This window comes from Alexandromys fortis, unplaced genomic scaffold (genome assembly GCF_014885135.2).
Source record: "Alexandromys fortis isolate MF-2015 unplaced genomic scaffold, M_Fortis_MF-2015_v1.1 scaffold_19, whole genome shotgun sequence".
Lineage (NCBI taxonomy): Eukaryota > Metazoa > Chordata > Mammalia > Rodentia > Cricetidae > Alexandromys > Alexandromys fortis.
In genome coordinates, this window is record NW_026067890.1 from 15,822,741 (window position 1) to 15,844,010 (window position 21,270).

At 36.7% G+C, this 21,270-nt stretch overlaps 1 protein-coding gene across 3 annotated transcripts in view; it reads right to left on the reverse strand.

Moving 5' to 3' along the window:
• Nucleotides 1-21,270, reverse strand: part of Gstcd (glutathione S-transferase C-terminal domain containing) — an 80,200-nt gene that overhangs the window by 55,990 nt on the left and 2,940 nt on the right. For all 3 annotated transcript variants that reach the window (XM_050120520.1, XM_050119052.1, XM_050119814.1), the window contains 3 exons: nucleotides 17,071-17,511; nucleotides 14,398-14,862; nucleotides 779-1,030 (listed from right to left, as the gene is read on the reverse strand). In XM_050120520.1, the coding sequence (XP_049976477.1) occupies nucleotides 779-1,030; nucleotides 14,398-14,862; nucleotides 17,071-17,490 (1,137 nt within the window). In that variant the 5' untranslated portion in view covers nucleotides 17,491-17,511. The remainder of the gene's footprint in view (nucleotides 1-778; nucleotides 1,031-14,397; nucleotides 14,863-17,070; nucleotides 17,512-21,270) is intronic.

Genomic DNA, 21,270 nt, shown 5'->3' on the forward strand with positions numbered 1-21,270 from the left:
GGAGGAAAATGGGAGGCGGGGAGGAGGCGGAAATCTTTTTTTTTTTTAATAAAAAAATTATATTTAAAAAAAAAAAAAGCAGTCCCAAGTGGACACCCTTAAACACAAATAAATACAAGCAACATTAAGTGGACTCAGTGGAGTTTTTGTTTTGTTTTGTTTTGTTGTGTGTGTCTCTCTCTGTGTGTGTATGTCTGTATGTATGTATATAATGAGAATGATTAAATAAAAAGCCATGAATTTAAGAGGTGGAGTGACACAAAAAAGTTGGAGAAGAAAGAGGGAAAATAGAAATGATATAAATACAGTACTCATGAATAAAATCCTCAAGATTGAAGTTAAAAATATTGAAATCATGACACTTGTATGGAAAATAGATGGAGATTATCATCTTATTCTAAATAAACCAGACCAAGAAAGATTAATTCAATAAATAACTAAAATCAAGACTGAATCAAAGTTCTGACAAACAGCAAGCCTAGGTTAAAATGATATAGTTGACCAGATATGGTTACATTGGTCTACAACGTGAATATTTTAAAATGCCTTAAGAAAGAATACTTTTAAACTATGTATTTTTGCCTTGGTTCCAAAGACAAACAGCATAAAAACTATTCAATTAATTGAGGTTTATCTGAACACAAACCTAGCAGAAACATTATTTGGTAAATAAAGATACAAATAGCTATATGAAAAATGTATAATAGATAACGTGAGAAAATGATTAATAATTGGGAAAGAACGCTCAAAGGAATTTAAAAATAAACAAGCTAATTACCATTAACTTGGTCATAGTTGGTCTTGGTCCTCCCGTAAATAACGGATCATTTTGTTCCTCTACGGCTATCACTTCATTAGAGTTCAGGTGTGATTTACTTGCAGAATTCAGCACTTCAGGCAAACACAGAAAGTGGATCCCACACTTAGAAGCAGCTGTTTTTACTTTTGGCACTTCCTGAATCCTCTGATACCAAGAGGCTAGCAGTGGAAACTGTTCTAGCTTCTCAGAAAACTTCTTGCAGATAATTACCTGAAGAAGAAAAAGGATGTTTTAAAATATGTATTTTTTTTTACTGTTTATAACAGTAGTAATGAGGTATCATAAAACTCACACATCTCAAAGGTAACATTCAAACGAACTTCAGGAAATTCAAACGACTGCAAAACTACCACCCCAGTCCAGTTCTAGGATCCCATAACACTTCAACAATCTGCAGTAACTTTCTGCACTCAGAACCAGTTGCAGGTAGCCAGTGGCTGATTTTCAATGTTTATAATGCTGCCTCTCATACAAGTGAATAGAATAAAAAAAAGTAATTGTCTTTTTCACTTAGCATTACGTTTCCAACACGCACTCCTATTTGTTCAGCAGTACTGTGCTTTCTCTGTTAGCGGTACCAGTCATCATTGTGAAGAGCCGGCCTTCATAAAAACCTTACCTGATAACGCAGTAGCTGATGGACACTGGCATGTTTCTAGGTATTCGCTATCATGAAGAGAACTGGTAGACTGGCACTACTGAATTAGTCTCCATGGTGGACATACCATTTTATATCCCCACTGCGGAGATTCCCATTCCTCTACATCTATGTTATTTTATTTATTTTCAGTTTTTCTGTATGATGTCTTAATGATATATGTGTGTAAGTACAGGCACTTGATCGTTACCTACAGCAGGTATTTGGATGTCAAAGGACAAACACAGAAAAATACTATTTCTCTTTCATAAGCTCACAACTCCCAATTAATGAAAAACAAAGATAGTGAGATTACTCAAATGTAATAAGTTTTCATGTCCCACATAAAGAAGGAACCAATGACCATGCAGAGAACTCAAATAAGCAGATGAACAAGGCAAGAAAATCTATTCAGGATTTAGACAAGAATGTAATTAAAGTAAATGAAATGGTTAGAACTTGGAGAAGAAATTTTAAAACAATAGAGGGGGGAAAAGTAAGGAAATTGAGACTGAACAAGAACTAAATTTTTGAAATAAAAGGATCAATTTATGAAATAAAAACACAATAGAAAGCTTCTTCTTTGGGGGCTAATAAATTAGTTTAGTGGATAAAGTGCTTAATACACAAGTGGACCCCAGTGCAGATCATTGGCACTCATGATAACTTATACTCTAATGCTCACAGGAAAGCATCACTCAAACACACACACACACACACACACACACACACACATACAGACGCGTGTGTCATGTGTGTGCATATACCGTGTCTTCATATCATCATTGCCATTATCACAGCCACACACAACAACAAAAAGAAACAAGACTAAGTAAGAAAACAAATTTCAGGGACAGAGAACAAGTCATGAAAATAATAAATTCAGATGTACAGATGTTACCAAAACTTTCAAGGTACATTCATGAGACCAAACCCAAGAATAAAGACGGTAAAAGAAGAGACTGACATAAAATATAAATGCATAGACAATTTATTCAATAAAATTATAACAGACAGACATAAGAAAGGGACAGACATCCAAATTGAGAGGTATTTATAACTCCTTAATAGCTATGGCCAGAGAAGAATCTCTAAATAACATAACATAGTTAAGATGTCCAAAGATGCAAAAACAAAGAATCAATGCTAAAAGCGGTAAGGGAAAAACGCCAACTCACATACAGAGGCAGAAACATCAAGAAAAATGAGAAATTCTAAATGCCAAGAAAGCATGGAATGATCTATTTCAAGCACCAAAAGTAAATCAATCAGAATTTTTATAAATAAAAAAGATTATGTTTTTGAATGGGGGGGGAGAAATATAAGCAGTTCAAAAAATAAAAAGCACAAATTAAAGCAATTCATGTCAACCACACCAACACTGAAGAAAATTTTCTAGGTAACACTATAAACAGAAGAGAAAAAAAAGACAATTTCACATAAAAGATGTAGGGAAGAACACATTCCATGAAAGCAGCAGAAGAATGAAGAATTGTAAGAAATCCATTGTGTCGAACATAGCAAACTCTTATTCTAAGGAGGAGAAAAGAAAACAAGTAGTCATAATTCAACCAACCAGAACCAACAAACCACATCATAGAAAGTAACAAATCTGGGCTGGAGAAATGGCTCAGTGGGTAAAAGCACTGTCTGTTCTTCTAGGGACCTGGGTATAGTTCCTAGTACCCACATGGCAGCTCACAATTATCTGTAACTCCAGTACCAGAAGAATTGATACATTTGCACCAATGCACATAAAGTTAAATAAATTTTAAAAAGTAACAAATCTCAATAATGGCTTTATTTTCACATGGATTCACTAGTTAAAAGATACAGACTGACTGGATTTAAAATAAACACACAAAATAGTATCCAACTGTTTTCTTTTTTTCTAAGAAATACACTTAGCTGCAAAAATGTCCAAAAATGAGTCAAAGGATGCAAGTCAACCTACTAAGCAATTAAAAGCAGTAAGCAAACTTGTGAAAGGATTTTCATAATGTAGATTTCAAAGCAAAACTAGCAGAAGAGATAAAGAGGACAACTACAGGGAGGTTAACAAAGGGAACAATCCATCAAGACGACAGAACAATTCTAAGTATTTTTGGTACTGAATCTTAGAGCTTTCAGTTTCATAAAACAATGAAGGGCACAAAAGGCCACAAAGGTCCTGATATAATAATAACAAGAGACTTCAATATCCCACTCATATTTAGATAGCTATTCCAAACTAATAATCAGCAAAGAAACACTAAATCTAAATTATACCATAGATAAACTGATATCAACAGATAGCTACAAAATATTACATCTAACAAACAGAGATCACACATCTTCTCAGGGCTGCATGTAATCTACTCTTAAATTGAACACATTATAGAGCACAAAGCAAGATTCCACAAATACAATAAAGAAAATAAATGTATTTTAAGACCACAGTGAAATAAAACTGGAAAGCAAGTACAAAAGAAATCTCAGAAAGTACACAAAGAAAATGGACACTAAACAACACACATTTGAATGAACAGGGCCATTGAGGGAATCTGGAAATATATTTAAAAAGTTCTAGGATCGGGGCTGGAGAGATGGCTCAGAGGTTAAGAGCACTGGTTCCTCTTTCAGAGGATCTGGGTTCAATTCCCAGCACCCACATGGCAGCTCACAACTGTCTGTTACTCCAGTCCAGGGAATCTGACACCTTTACACCAACTCACATGAAATGAAGTTAAATAAAATTATTTTTTTAAAAGAGTTCTAGGATCAAATGTAAACACAGCCCATTCAGCCAGAATCTCCTGATATTTTCCTAAAAGGAAAACTTACAGCTCATTAGCCAGAGAGATCTCAGAAACCCTAATCATCCAACTCAAGATTCTAGAAAAAGAAGAAGCCAAATGAAAATGCACTAAATGGTTCTTAAAAGGTTATCAAAATGAACAAACCCTTAGCCAAATAACCAGAAGAGAGACCAACACAATAACATAAGAGGTGAAAGGGAAGCTATAAGAACAGGATCAAAGTCAGGTAATCCCAGCACTCGTGAGGCAGTGGCAGGTGGATCTCTGTGAGTTTGAGGCCACCCTGTTCTACAAGAACTAGTTCCTGGACAGTTAGGACTGTTACAGAGAAACCCTGTCTTAAAGAAAACAAAACCAAAACAAACAGACAAAAAGAACAAGATCCAACAATCCTCAAACTTAGATGATTATTAGAGAATACTATGAAAACACATCTTCCAAAAACCTAGGAAATCTAGAAGAAATAGTTTTCTATACTCATATGAATATCAAAATTAAATCTGAAAGATACACACAATATCAAAGCAAGCAATGGGGTTAAAACAGTAACTTAGTTACTTTTCTACTGCTGTGATAAAACATCATGATCAAAGCAACTTCGAAAACATTTAGTTTTGCTTACGGTTTTGGGGGTTAGAGACCATGATGACAGAGCAAAGGCATAGCAGCAGGAACACCTGGAGCAGCAGCTGAGGGCTCACATCTTGACCAGCAAGTAGAAGGCAGAGAAAAAGAGAGAGAGCAGGCACTGGGAATTGTGCAAGTCTTTTGAAAACCCACCCCTAGTGACACATACTTCCTCCAAGACCACACCACCTAACCATTCCCAAACAGTTCTAACAACTGGAGACCAAAATTTCAAATATATGAGTCTCTGGGAGCCATCCTCATTCAAACCACCACAAACAGTACTGAAAAGTATCCCCCAAAAAACCAGCTTTACATAAGATGGATTTACTGATGATGTCTGCCCAATTTTAAGGATGATCTAATATTTTTCAATTTGTGCCTTGATGTACAAAAGGGAAGAATGTTACAAAGGCAGTTTTAATCTGACATCAAAACTGAATAAAGATACAACAGAAAAAAAAACTATAGACAAATTTCTCTTATAAACATAGATGCAAAACTCCTCAGTATGCCTCCAAGTTTAATTCAAGAACTTAGTAAGGCCACACATCATGACATGCTGGATTCATCTCAAGAATGCAAAGTTAGTTCAACATATACAGAGCAGTAAATATAGTAAGCCATTAAAATATAATTAAAAAAGAAATAATATGATCATCTTACTATATACGGCAAACCCATAGGCAACATTGCAGTAATTCAGGAAAGACAGAGGGCATTTCCTATAAAATCTGGAATGAAACAGGGGTTGCTAGCTCTCTCCACTCTTATTCAGAATCGTACCTGAAGTCATCATTTATCTAAGGTGGTTCTATTCTACATGGGAAGTAGAAAAACATATGATCTCCTGAGTAAACTGGGAATGTAGGGTTCATGGGAGAGGGCAGAAAAGGAGGGGGCAGAACGGGAATGGAGTGAAGAAAAATATATAGTTCAATAAAAATAATTTAAAAAATAGGAAGCATATTTACAATGGAGAGAGTTAGATCTCTATGATTGCACAAAGGAGGGTTTAAAATGGAACAATTAAATCAAGGGACAATGTAATAAACTGGTATTGACATAATGGTAATTATCATTTTGATAATCCTTATTGTCAGTTTGATAATTCTTGGTTTATCTCTAAAAATGTTGGATGATATGGGTGCCAAGATACAAGTTTTAGAAAAGCTTATTAAAACAGATCATACAGATATTTAAAAAAAAATCAAAGCTGGCTTTGGAGTTGGAGAGTGGCTATCCTTCTCTAAATCCAAACAGGTTGTTAAATAAAAGTCAGAGTTTCTGTCTCATATCAGAAGCCACTTGGTATGGAAAAGAAGGAAGATAAGAATTTAGGTACTACTATTATCAAAACTCTTTCAAAAAATTTTACTTCTCCCCATACCTATTTTTGAATATATGCCTATATGAATAATGTTTAAGTTTTCCACAATGAACAATAAATTTTCCTGCAGTAATCTTTGAAGTTTCATGGAATCGTTGTGTGGCCCCAATTCCACCTGGTTGATATGATGTCATTATGCTGATAACACCACTTTAAGATTGGTTTTGGGTTACAAACTGCTCAAGATGATTCCAACTTGGCAAGCTGAGATGGTGTGCCTTCTAAAATGTTCTGGCCAGAACTTCAGAAAAACCCTGCCAACTACTCAGAGACTATCTGCAGTTGTACCAGACAGTAATCTTGAAACTTAACCATCATTGTAGTTTTCATAGGATCCCTTAGAAATAACATCACCCCTATGACAGCTGGAAGTAATTCTAGAAAACGACATTCCAAAGTTTGTCCTAAGGGCTAGGGACATTATTAGGGGTTGGTTATAAGGGGTATAGGGGTGGGGCTGGAAATGAAATAGGTTCAGGGATCTCTCTTAGAAAAAAAAGGAATGAATGGGATGGAATAATAGATTAGTGTGAGCTTACTCACTAATAATAATAATAATGAGAATACTTGTGAGCTATTATTTTGTTATATTGTATGCAAGCAAGCTTAAGTTATTTTGTATATTGATTCAATTTTAGAATATATTTATCATAATGCACATACATTTCTACCTCTGAACAAGATACTTATATATACATTTTGAGGTCATTGTCCTCATTTGCTGCACATTAAAATTGTCTAATATTTTAATATGAAGCCTTAGTCTTTAAGCTATTATTAGAAATTACAGGTCAATAGTAATCCATGTTTGTCATACTTAGACTAATCAGGTTCTTTAGATGCATAGAGATTGTATTCCACATAGATAGGTAATCTTCATCCATTTCAAAAAACTGCAGAATATGGCATTTAAATAACTTAAGATTTTCTTGGCGTGAGACACGTTTGCTTCTGGCAGCACCAATCTATCCTGAGAGAATGTTGGGCACCAAAGACACTCAACTTGAAGCTTGTTTTCTTCTTGGCAAAACTGGCCTTAGGGTAAAGAACTGGCCCTGCCTTGACTACTGACAAAATGCACAGTGGCCACACTAGACAAGCAGGATATAAGAAAAAAGACTGCCAAACTTTGCCAAGACGGGGTAAGGCAGTTTTTTTAAATTTTCCTGCCTCTGAAAATGGTCTATCAGATACTCTAGGCCTTTGCCAAAGTTGGTTGCTCAAACTTTGCAAATGAGACTGGGTGACTGCACAGGTTGCCTGCTGTCTCTCATTTCTTGCACTTTTTGGAAGTTGCTTGGTTGCACTTCCTGTTCACTCAAGTAAATTATCTCCCTTCTCAGGTCTTTGATGGTGTTACTTTCCTCTCATGACTTAGTCAAGCCATTTTTAATATAAGACTTAGACTCCTTAAGATAGGATAACTATTGAAACATTTAGCATGTTTCTTGTTTGATGTTGTTCATGCTGGTTGTAATTCTAATTTTTCTGTATGTTTTTGCCTCTTCTTTTCCCTAGACAATACTTGATATTTGTTCTCATTGTATATAAAGTTGTATTAGGCTTAGAATTCTCTTTTTTATACAAAAGGGGGAGGTGCTGTAGAAACTCCTTCAGCCAATAGTCTTTAAGATACTGGCCCACTTTGGGCATGGTCTCATATACTGTAAATGCAGAAAAAAAGCATGCACGACCCTCTTGACTGTTGAATTTGGTTCCAATTCCCAACACACACACAGAGGATCGATACTCTTTCTGTGAATTTATCCCCAGATAAATAATCCTTTGTTTTCTCCATTCCTGGCTATTGTGGAACTCTTTTTGTACACCAAGAATGGAGCTCTCAGTTCAATCCTCAATACTCTCACCCCCATCTCAAAAAGGCAGAAAGGAAGGATTCATGACAGGATGTCAGTTTCATCAACATGTAGGGCTTTCTACTATATCCTGACAGCCCAAGATGTGCTGAACTACATTTACTAGAATCAGGAAGGCTCTACAAGAAAGTGACTAACGAAACTGTAGAAAATGAAAATTAGCTCCTAAGAAAGGAGGACTTTCAAAAAATGTAAAAGCTGCCTAGCTTTTAAGACAAAAACCACAGAAATTCAAACATAAAAAAATTACTTCAAAAATCATTTTTTAAAAAGTATTGCTACCAATACTACCAAGAAGAAATGAATCCATAGTGGCTTTGTAGTTAACCCCAATGGGTTAGAATTATGCACCCAAAATAAAAAGTAGCAAAACGGTTCCAATGCATATATTTCATAAAACTGCAAAATCTTTGTCTCACAGAAGTAAAATAACCATTATTTAAGCAGCTGTTTCAAAGGTGCCTGCTTGCTAGCAGCAAGGAACTGTCTATACAGTGGTCTGGCCATAGGGCAGCAGGATTTCCTTCTGGTTCATTCATTCACTCTTCATTCCAATTTCTTCTAAATACATAATATATTTCCTAAGAGGGAAGTCTAATAAGTGAATTAAAAGTGGGACCTAATAATTTTACACTTTAATCCATTACTTTTGACTTTACTCTTAAATTTCTAAACGAACAAGATGTTGCCCAGCCTCTTCCACAAGAAAGTCCCAGAGCACTGGCAATCAACTTTTTAGCACAGGACCTACTGAAAGCATCAAGAATGTTGGTGGTAACACCTCGACACACTACCTTGTACCCTTTACATGTTCTGTTAAACAAAGCTTATTTCCCTGGCTCTTCTAATTTTGAACTCTAGTAACCCAGACCTTGACTCAGCAAATTAATCTGATCTTTCATGTCCCTGACCTTATTTCTGGAGGCCTTATTTCTGGCCCCAGCTTAGCTTGACACTTCAAATGCCAATTAGCATCTTTATTAATGATCATGAACTTGAAATTCTTAGTCTGATAGTCTGCACTGTCTACAGCACAAAGGTCTAGTAACGTAACTGCTCTAAAAAAAATAAAATGATGGCTGCATCATTCAAAATGACTTGTGAGGAAAATATAACAGAAACAACATCAAGGCTTTGACAAGAAAGATGAATTCCTGAAAGAAAATGCACAGATCCAGAAAAAATACAAAGGAATGAAGGAAATTATTTTACATATCAAATGTCATTAAAACAATGGGCTGTAGTCATAGCTCAGTTGACAGAACACCTGTCTAGCATACATGAAACCCTAGGTTTAAGTTTCTCACTATGTACCGGGGTGTAGTGATACATACTGGCAAGCCCAGTGTTTGGAAGGTAGAGACATAAGGATCAGAAGTTCAAAGTCATCCTCAGCTACATAAGAAGTCTGAGGCTAGCCTAGAATATGTGTGTCTCTGTCTCAAAACCAAGCAACAGAAAGCAATAAGTACATATTTTTACCTTATTGTTTTCTTAAACTTATTAATATTGAATGTATATGGTACAAGAGTGCCAAGACATGTTTGTGGAGGTCAGAGGATGGACTTCAGACATCTGTTCTTTCCTTCCACTGTGGGTGCCATGGGTAGAACTCAGTTTGTCTTGCTCACACAGAGCACATTCATTTATTTGCTAAGCCATCTCACTGGCCAGTTTGCTCTACTTTAAACCTGAGCTCCTCTGTAGCATCAGATTTACTCAGTGATAGTCAAGTTGATATCCTACCTGATTACAGATGCGGAAAATCCTGTCAATTAGAAACACTTTGGCTTTGATTAATCCTAATCAAGGAAATGGCATTTAAATTTATCTAAAATGAAATGCAAATCATCTGAGATGAATGGGGCCATCTGGACGACCTAAAGTCACCTTTATGCAGGTGAATCCAATTTGGATTTGCTTTCTTGAATTAAAAATCAAATACTCTTATTTTCTCTGTAGCATTTAACATTACTTTATATAAATATTATTTGTTTGTTTACTTGTTCATTTCTTCGTTCTCCTAACTAGAAAATTAACTCCAATGACTTCTGGGATCTTAACTGCTTTGCTCAGCATTGCATTCCTAGTACTTATAACAGCTCCCAATATATACACTTTCAGTAATGTCTACAAATAATGAACTCTTGAAAAATTAGAAATCATAAATACCAAGTCTTTCAAAATGTATGACTGCCCAAAGATTGATGTTCATAGTAATAAAAGGGAAGAGTTGGTGATAAGTGAAACTAGAAATCATTTGACTAGGAAAAGGCAATCACAGGACATTTAAATTGCCAATCAATGCCTAGACAGTTCCCAAATCTGTCTCTTTCACTGATGATTAATTCTGAAATAATTTTGGTTGCTGTTCTTGTTTCATTTCACTTTTGACAACAAAACAAAAGGTTCCTTAAGAAAATAACAGTATCTCCATACTGTCCAAACTACAATCTTATAGAGTTTCATTAGAATTCCTTTTTTTCTTCCAATGGAGATACCTAAGAAAGGATGATATATAATAAGAACAAAGTCTTGTTTCTGGGTCCTTATTAGGTAAGGAGAACAAGCTTCAAAGTAGGAAACATGCAGCTATAAAAAACCAACTGGAAGGTTGCAAAATCAAACCTGCCATGTACATGCTGGTATTTTCACCTGGTTCTTTTTTTCCACTGAGGACAAGACAGACAGACAGACTGCTGATAAATGATAGATAGATAGATAGATAGATAGATAGATAGATAGATAGATAGATAGATACATACATACATACATATCTACACACACATAGACAAACTCTAGCAGGAAAGAAAATGTCACATGAATTTTTCCATCATTGATAAGCAACCAATTTTAGAGAGAAATATTCAAGTGAGAGGAGAAAATTTCTGATTTGATAATGCCCAGTATGGTTAGTATTTTAAATGACAACATTATTATAAAATACAGCTGAGAAGTGTTTGTAATTTTTAGGGTTTTTTTTTGGCATTTAATACTGGAATTTATAATATTATAAAGATAGTTATAATAGCAAAGCAAAATTAATAATAATATCAATTACTAACATTCAAGCAACTCAAAATTAACTATAATTTTCTTCAGTCCTTACATTGATCTCGTTACAGAGTATGTTAATCAGCTTTTCATCACTATAAGAAAATTACTGAGGACTAGAGAGATGGCTCAGGGGTTAAGAGTGCTGCCTTCTCTTCCAGAGGTCCTGAGTTCAATTTCTAGAAACCACATGTTGGCTCACAACCATCTATGATGAGATCTGGTGCCCTATTCTGGCATACATGCATACATACATGCAAAACACTGTATATCTGAAAAATAAATCTTTAAAAAAATTACTGAGATAATAAACTGTTGTGGAATATTTTTTTTTTTTGTACACTTTGAAGATGTGTCACTTAGATTGGTTTAATAAAAAGCCGAATGGCCAATAGCTAGGCAGGATTTTGGGGGTAGAAAGGATGCTGGAAAGAAGAAAACAGAGTTGCCAGCAAACACAGAGGGAACAGACATTCAAGAAAAGAGGAAAAAGCCGTGAGTTGTGTGGCAACTTGAGAATAAATAAAAATGGACTAACAAGTTGTAAGAGCTAGTTAGAAAGAAGTCTAAGGAATAAGAAGTCTCTGTGTTGTATCGTTTATTTGGGAGTGGCTGGCAGAACAGAGAAAAACTAGTAATAAAATGGCATACAATGCCTGGGCATATATTTCCACACAAGACCTGAGAAAGCTGTAAAAAAAAGTTTCTAAACACAATTCCACAGTCTCTCCTGAGGGCAGTGGTACAAAGACATCTCTCAGCCACTGCTTGCGGGCTTGCACTGACAGGACACCATGAGTTAAGCTTAAGCTGTTCAGCAGTTTAAGGTTTTGCTCATGCAGACAGAAAAGGTTACAGATAAGAAGTAAAGAAGAGTCATATGGAAAACCCCCCTAGAGAGGTTACAGTATGTTTAACAATGTGCATAGTTTTAAAAAGAAAAGAGCATAAATAATCATAAAAATAGTTTAAAATAATAGAGTAATATAGTGACATTTTATTTGTGTTTTAATAAATAAAGTTTGCCTGAAGATCAGAGTGCATAGCTAAGCCACTAAAGGCCAGTGGCAGCACACACCTTTAATCCCAAAACTCATGGCCACCCTGGGCTACATGAGATTGAATCTGTCTAAAAAGAGAAACAGAACTCACACAAAGGTGTTCCCAGCACTCAAAGCACTAGGGAGGTAGAGACAGGAGTGATACAGCTTGGCAGAGAGACGTATATAGGGCAGGAGGAGACAACAGCTCATTGAAGTCTGAGGTTTGGTGGAGAGCATTGCAGTCTACAGACATGCTGATGACAGGGTCGCCCCTTTGATTCTTAGTAGAGGTAAGAACTCTCTAGTGGTTTGGCTGCTTTGCTTATCTTCAGCTTGAACCCCAATATCCATCTCTGAGTTTTTATTAGTCACACTACAGAGTAAAGTCTTTAAAGAAAAAGTAAGGTAATAATAATAATAAAAGAATAAGCCACGTAGAGATGAGGGTGGGATAAAGTGAACTGGCAGAGAGAGGTCTGAGAGATGAAGAAGAGGCATGAGAGAAGTGTGAGAGAGTAGTGTGAGTGAATGGTGTGGAAGAAGGGTGTGAGTGTGAGAGACAGCTGTGTGAAAGGGCTCTGCTACACAGAGGAGCTGGTGCGTAGGAACTGTGTAAAGTGCTGTACAGTGACAGAGATGTAAATGAGATGTATAGCTGTGGTTGTGTGGAGATTTGTAACTGTAAAGGAAAGGAAGATGAAGCTATCTAGAAAAGAGATGTAGGAGAGGAATGTATGTAAAAGAAAGGTGTGTAGCCATGTGAAAATAGATGTAATTGTGTAAAGAGACATATGGCTATGTAGGAGACAGATGTATATATGTAAAGAGAGATACATGGTTGTGCGTAAAGAGTGTGGAGACAGAGATTTTCAGAGAGGATTTTTAAAAAATGAAGTAAAGGAGAAACTTTCCATCCCCCTATTTACCCCTCAGATAGAAAAGTCTAGCCCTTGCCATATTTGTGGATTTTTTTCAGTTAGCAATAGGTAATATTATATCCTTCTTGGGTCTTTGATGGAATTGAAGACTACATAATTATAGTTTTCTTTAGTTATGATAGAAGGTTAATTAGGTACAAAACTTTGGACTCACCAAGATAGGATTAATAATGGAATATTTTCTCTGAATTTGCCAAACACGAATGGACTGGATATTGTAAATATAATTCTTACTTGATAATTATTCTTATTGTATATAATGTCATTTGTTAAAGTTAATACCTTTCCTTTCTATTTAGATAATACATACCTGATAGTTGCTCTTACTATATGGCTTTATTATGTTAGAGTTAAAACTTTTCCTTTTTATTTAGACCATAAAGGGGAAACGTTGTGGAGTAATCTTTTTGTACACTTGTGAAGATGTGTCACTCAGATTTGTTTAATAAAAAGCTGAACAGCCAATAGCTAGGGAGGATTTTTGGGGTAGAGAGGATGCTCAGAAGAAGGCTGCAGAGTCACCAACAGATCCAGAGAGAACAGGCAGGCAAGAAAAGAGTTAAGTCACAAGTCATGTGGTAACACGTAGTTAAATAAAAATGGGTTAAATTATGAGAGCTAGTTAAAAACAAGTCTAAGCTATCTGTTGAGCTTTCAAAATTAATTTAAGAAGTCTCTGGTCATTTATTTGAGAGTTGGCTGGTAGGACAAAGAAAGACTAGCAACATAAACTTTATAAGAAAAAGATTGATTTTGCCACATAGTACCAGAGATTTCAGTCCATGGTCACTTGACGCTATTATCTTGAACCTGTGGTGGCACAAAACACTGTGGCAGGAAGATAAAGTGGAGAAGACCTATTCACGTCCTGCAAAGAAATTAGCCGAAAGAGACGGAGGGGACACAGTGCCTACATGCAGCTCACCAGCATATAGCCATTGCCACAGTTGCCTTGCAATAGGTCTCACCTGTTCCAGGCTGGGGACCAAGCCTTTAATATGTGTACCTCTGAAGGGAAGACAACAAGACCTTACAATACAAAGTCCTGTGACCACCATCTTACAGATTAGAGAACAGTTAATAGATTAACAGTTTCTACTGTTAAGAATTTGCTCAGAACTATGACAGAGTAAGAAGAAGAGTCAAATTCAAACCTAAGCAATTTAACAAACTGATACTCATAGTAACTTGTAGATTATAGACAAATCCTTACCAAAAAGTGATGAACACAGGGCAAAAGCACGATGTCTGCCAACGTGAAGTACAGGCCTTCTGCAAACACATGCTCCAGAGGCGGAAGGTCAGAGGTTTTTGCTTTCCTGATGTCAGAAGGCTCCCTGTTGGTAGCAGGTGTGTCTTGTACTGTGAGCTTTGAGAATGCCACTTTCAGTTCTAAACTCTTGGATGAGCCAGCCAACTCTTTGCATGGTTGCTGTGCACCAGCATTGCCCCTTGCTTTTCCCTTGCTAGATGGCGGCTTGACTCCAGCAGTCTTCTGTTGCTTCAGCTTCTGTCTGCGGAGTTTGTCATCATTGTGTACTCTGACAGGCTCACTGAGTTTTCTCTCGAGCTGTAGGATTTCTTCAGGGATAGCGGGGGGCTGGTCAGAAGACTCTTGGAGAAAATTCTCAACCGCCAAAGGGATGGTAAGTTCACATAGCCTGGTCCATTGACTAACCTATAAGAAAAACAAGACATGAGCCGTTCGCTCTTCTCCACATATCCAGAAGAAAATTAGCAGTTATTGGGAAATAAAAGTGGCTTGGAGCCAAAGAGATGGCTCAGCCATTCAAGGCTCGGCACACAACTAAAATATGAGAGGGGTTTAAATAATTTATGTGATTGGTTAAAGCATTCATGGGCTTGGCTTCTATGCTAGATCAGAATACATTACAATGATTTAAAAAATTGATACTTTAAATGATTCAGCTGTTGTATTCCTGTATCTTTTTATTAAGTAAGTCATTACTTCCCATGGTGGTTTGAATGAGAATAGGCTCATGTGTTTGAACAGTTGGTCCACAGTTTAGTACAGCTATTTGGAAAGGATTAGGAAGTTTTTTCCAAGACTGTGAAAGACTTTGGACTAAGAAAGCAGTTGAGTGCTGTAAGAAAGGCTAAACGGGCCATTCTAGTAGGAGCTTGGAAGACAATAGTGCTGAGAACAATACAGACTATGAAGGCCCCAGCTCAAAAGATTTCAGAGGGAAGCAATATTAACAACATGTCTAGAAACCATTCTTGTGGCTGCTTTTTGCCTGTCTCCTAAGAATCTGCTTGAGGCCAAGATCAAAAACACTGATGACAACTTATGTTGAGGAGGATGTGGGGTAAAGGGACCATTGCTGGTGGGAGTGCAAACTGGTACAGCCCCTTTGGATATCAGTAAGGCAATTTCTCAGAAAATTAGGAAACCACCTTCCTCAATACCCAGCAATACCACTTTTGGGTATATACCCAAAGGATGTTCAATCATACTACAAGGACATGTGCTCAACTATGTTCAGGACAGCATTGTTTGTCATAGCCAGAACCCCGAAACAACCTAAATGCCCCTCAATCAAAGAATGGATAAGGAAAATGTGGTACATTTACATAGCAGATAAAAATAATGGCATCTTGAAAATTAAAGGCAAATGGATGGATCCAGGAAACACCATACTGAGTGAGGTAAAGCAGACCCAGGAAGACAAATATCATATGTACTCACTCATAAGTGGTTTTTAGACATAAAGCAAAGAAAACCAGCCTACAAATCACAATCCCAGAGAACCTAGACAACAAAGAGGACCCTCAGAGAGACATACATGGATATAAATTCCATGTCATTGTATGTTGAAAGTACATAAATTGCTTTTTGATTTTAAATGTGGTTACAATTAAAAGATTGCCTAAAAGTGTCAGAAGAAACTTTGGACTTTGAAATAGTATTACCACTGTGAAAAATGTGGAACCTTTTAAAGTTGGAATAAATGCATTTTGCTTTATGATATGGCCAGAAGCCTTAGGGGGCTAAGAAGTAGAATGTGGTGACTTAAATTAGAATAAGCACATAGGCACATATATTTGAACACTTGATCCACTGTCTGGGAAGGCTTAGGAGGTGTGGCCTTGTTGGAGGAAATGTGGCTTTGCAGAACAGTTTCAGGATTTCAAAAGACTCATGTCATTCCCTGTAAGTTCTCTGCCTTGAAGGTGTATCTGAAAATGTGAGCCCTCGGCTACTGTTTCAGCACCACACTTGCTTGCTGCCATGCTCTCTGTCATGATGGTCATGAACTCTAACCTTCTGAAACTGCAATCTCCAAATAAACTCTTTCTTCTATAAGCTGCCTTGGGCGTAGCATCTTAACAAAACAGAAAAGAAACAAGGACACCCCAAAAGCCTTTAAAACTCTTCAGGGCTTAAAAGGCACTATGACTTGTGCTTTTACACACACACACACACACACACACACACACACACACACACATGGGGAGGGAGATTTTATATATATATACATATACACACACATATATATATATGAGAACCCCATGTTCATATAGATATATGAACATTTCCTTTAAAGAACACACACATACATATATACATACATATATACATATACATATATATACATATATATATATATATATATATATGAACATTTCTTTTAAAGGTTCTCAATATAACAAAGGCAGGACAGGGGAGATATTATTTTAAAACAATGTATCTAAACTTCATAAAATACACCCTAAATTTTTATTGTTTAGTATTGCCCTATAAGAATGACATAAGTAAAGAACTCTTTTAACTCTATGATAATTAAAAACAAGAAGTTAAAGTCATATTGGAGTGAATGTTACTACTTATAGCTATAAATAACAGAAGAAACCATACACTTACTTCTGCACAGGCTTTCAAACAAGTCTTTTTAAAACCCAGGAGTTCCAAAATTTCCTTTCGTGATGGCTCAGCTTCATAGGATTTCTGGATTATGTGTCTCAGGACAACAGCAAGTCCTGCTCTACAGAAAACGTCTGGTTGTTCTACCACCGCAGGCAAACAGCAATTCTGGACTATTGGTGGGAGGGCCTGCCTTGAAATAACCTGTATGTCCAGATCCTGGGACAGCACCTCTCTCAGGAGTGACGTGTCTGCATTTTCTTCAGAGAGGACTAAGCAAATAGTAAAGACCTTGCAGTCACAGTACAATAATAGAAACAGAGCTACAGAGGTATGAAGAGGAAAGATGCACCCTTCTGTTTGGTGAGAGTACTCCAGGTACAGAGATTCTTCTGTGGGGCTTTTCTTAATGCCTTTCATGTTCTGTTTTCATCGGGTTACCTGTAACAAAAATCAAAAGTTAGAGGCCTTCAAATATAACAAATTAGAAGCTAAAAGATTAGTGTTTTTCAAAAAATATAGTAAGAATTTGTATCTAAGAACTTTTACTTCAAAGATGAATGGCTTTCGAAAGGAAACTTTTCCCCAGTCTGCATAAGCATTTGTAGTGACGTATTTGTTCAATATGTTATTTTTAGTAATGGCTTTAAGATGCTTTGTAACGGGAAGCACTTAGTACTCTTTTACCACCTAGCCAGTCTCCTAGCCAGTCTTTTCTGGATCTCTGGGGTATAAATACAGAACTATTTCACACCCTTTGCACTTCTTCTAACTCACTCTCCCTCCACCTCTCTCCATCCCCCACATCAGCTTATTCTGTTAAAAATGAAGTTCTGCCACTCAGTTCAAATGCTGTAGTATCTTTCCATCCTGCTGAAATAACAGACCTTCTACAGTGCCCAACACAGATCGTGAGATGATCGTTTTATGTCTCTTGAGTTCATCTCATTTTTTTTCCACATTGCTTACTAAAGCAAATCAAGATTCTCCCAAACTGTCTACACTCCAACTTCAAGATCTTCATACTTGGTGTTTCCAGAACACAAAGCTCTGTTCCAGATATTTAGTAATAGGCAGCATCTTACTAAAATGTTCTTTAGCTACTTCTTATATTATAAACCCCCATCGACTTGGGCCCTTTACTTTGCCTTCTACGCTTTAATTCCTCCACAGCACTTAGCACCAGAAGACACTATTTATTCAACATGTTATGTTTCTATTAGACTATTAGCATATTCTGTAAGAGTACTTTGTTAGCTGTTATACGTAAAATAGAGCTTGCTAAACATTTGTATGTAACAGGTATTTGCTGAAGGAACGCATGTACGACTGTACACCTCTAGTGTTTTAAAGATATGTATATGGAGGTAAAATTTCGTTAAGGCTTCTTTCTGTCAATCATGACTCTTGGCTTTTGAATCCCTGGCCCAGATATAACCACATTGTAATCCATAAACCACAATTCAAAAATGGACACTAGATGGCACTCTTTAAAAATATTTAGAACTACCTAACCAGAAGAGGGTGTAGTAGAGAAAAAACAAATGTGTGTGCATGTGCACTGGGGGGTGCATTTGTAGAAAGGTACAAAAGAACCATGAAAAAGGCATTTTACATATATAAATTTGATTCACTGTGAGTACTTACTAATGTTAAATGTCAACAAAATAAAGTAGAAATACTTTCCCATGGTGAAATCATAAAAAATAATGAGCTGTCCAAGAGAAAATGCAAAGTAAAATCGATTTCTTAGTGTTTTCTTCAATACAAAATTAGTGGCTTTTGTTCTCCCCTACCTTGGAGATCAAAATGTTGGTTAATAATTGTGGAGTTTAAAAAAATTACGCTCCCTGGGCAATTTCTCCTCATTACACACTAGTATAACTGCTAAATATTAAACATTTAACAAACATGTACAAATTTGGTGGATGTTTTGGCTTGTACTGTTTTAAGGAGCAGAGCATAGTGTTGGCTTAAAGTTTATAAATATCAAAGAAATTCCCTTTCCCTTCTTTTTCTCCTTTGATAACTCCCTAGCTACATGACGAATTTTAAGACAGACCCTCAAGAGTCAATTTCAGGGTCCCCGAGGTGTCTAGAGCACAGCTTGCATTGCCCCTTATTAGATTTCTGTCAAGCACAGACCTGTCATTTGCTTTCTCAATCCTAGCATATGCCATACTGTAGTCACTGAGAGGAAGTGACCGTAGACAAAAACAAACTTCAGGAGCTGAACATATCCGACAGAATATGCATCTATCTCTTACGTCAACACGATTGGGAATTTGCACGAGGAATAAATAACTCATCACTTAGAAATATCTTCAAGGATATGTTAAAAATGGTTGTATTAAATCATAGATATTAGACGTAGACATTTTGCATTTTAATATATCTTAGCATTGACAAAATATCTAATATACTGCTAAAATTGGTAGAGCATGCCTTTAAGACAGAGGCAGCAGACCTCTGTGAGTTCAAAGCCAGCCTGGTCTACATACTGAGACCCAAGATAGTCGGGATCATGTAGAGAAAATCATATCTTACCAAAAAAAAAAGTTTAAAATTTTTTAAGACCTCACCCCATTTTATGTCCGTGTGTTTAAGGAATTCCTTATGTCTAAGGAATCAGGGAGTGAGGAAAAGGGGAAAGAGAAAATGAAGAAAAAAAACATTAAAAATAAACATACTTCATCAGTCAGAATTTTAAAAGTCAATTGGAATGTTTTGTGTTCAAAATTCAAGTCAAGATCTTTGGCAACTCAATATTACATAATAAATTACGCTCTGTATGACAGACCAAAAATCATGTTACGCAGCAAGATATTAGTGTCTTGTGTATTTTTTTTTCATTAAAAGTATTAGCTAGGTATGGTGGTTCATACCTTTAATCCCAGCACTCAGGAGGCAGAGGCAGAAAGATCTCTATGAGTTCAAGGCCAGTCTGGTCTATGTAGTCAATCCCAGGACAGCCAGGGCTACAGAGAGACCCTGTTTCAAAATATCAACGATTCATGGCTCAAATTCTAATTACACAGGAGGATCACAAGTTTGAAGCCACTTTGGACTACATGGTGAATTCAAATCTAGTTTGGGAAACTTAGGAAGGCCCTGTGTCAAAATCAAAAAATAAGGCTAATATGTATGTAGCTCAGTGGAAGAGCACTGGCCTAGTACACATAATCTCCAATGCCAGGAAGAGCAACAGCAAAGCCTGCCTAATACCGTGAACACTTACTCTATTACACTGAATAAACCGGATTATTTTATGCTGTGTCTCCCTTTCACTTTAAGTCACAGCTGCTGACCGGTTCCATGACCCACGACTACCAATACAGACGTCACATTTCAACAGCACCAGTCGATGTGATCTTTGAGTATTATCCGACTCCAACATTTATTTCAGGCACATCTTGCCTGAGTTCCAGGCTTTTTGGCATTTCAACTGGATCTTTTTCTAAATGTGTTCCTTTTCTTTAAGGGGGGGGCATTGTTGCTCAAACAGCAACACTATTCACCAACCTCAAAGAGGGAAGCCCCACACAAACTCCCTTATCTCTCACACCTAAACTATCTCTCACTAGTTCCTTAGCATTTCCTACTACCACTTGAACGGAGGTCACCACCAGCTCCTGCAGGATGTGATACATCTTACTTCCCACCCAAGTCTATTCTCCAACAATCATCCTTAAAAACATGTGCCCCGCACAAGGTTACCTAACATGTGCCCCGCACAAGGTTACCTAGAGTCCGTCAGCACACTTAGAATAAACGGTGTGGATCCATTGGGATCCCTGCTTGATTTTCTGACTTTATTTAATATCCTTTCTCTTTTCACCTATACTTCTCCCTGTTCTTCAGGGACGCCAGACCTCCTACTTGAGAATTTTTGTGTTTAGCTGTTCCTTTTCCCTTCCTCGTGTTGCTGATTTCTCTAGAACATATTATCTCAAGAAGCCTTTCCTTACCACGTGAACTGAAAACATACTCCCATCACTCCTTAGCTTGTTGTCCAGCATTCTTTTCCTTGTTAGTATGTCACATGACACCTTTAATGACTGATAATACTCAAGTTTTAGTTAATGGAATGAATAATAATGACAACTGAATACACAAATGATGGCCAACGAAAGTACAAGAATACTATTGAGGACCTCAGTCTGATACAACATTAGCCTCATTTATTGACACCATTTTCTC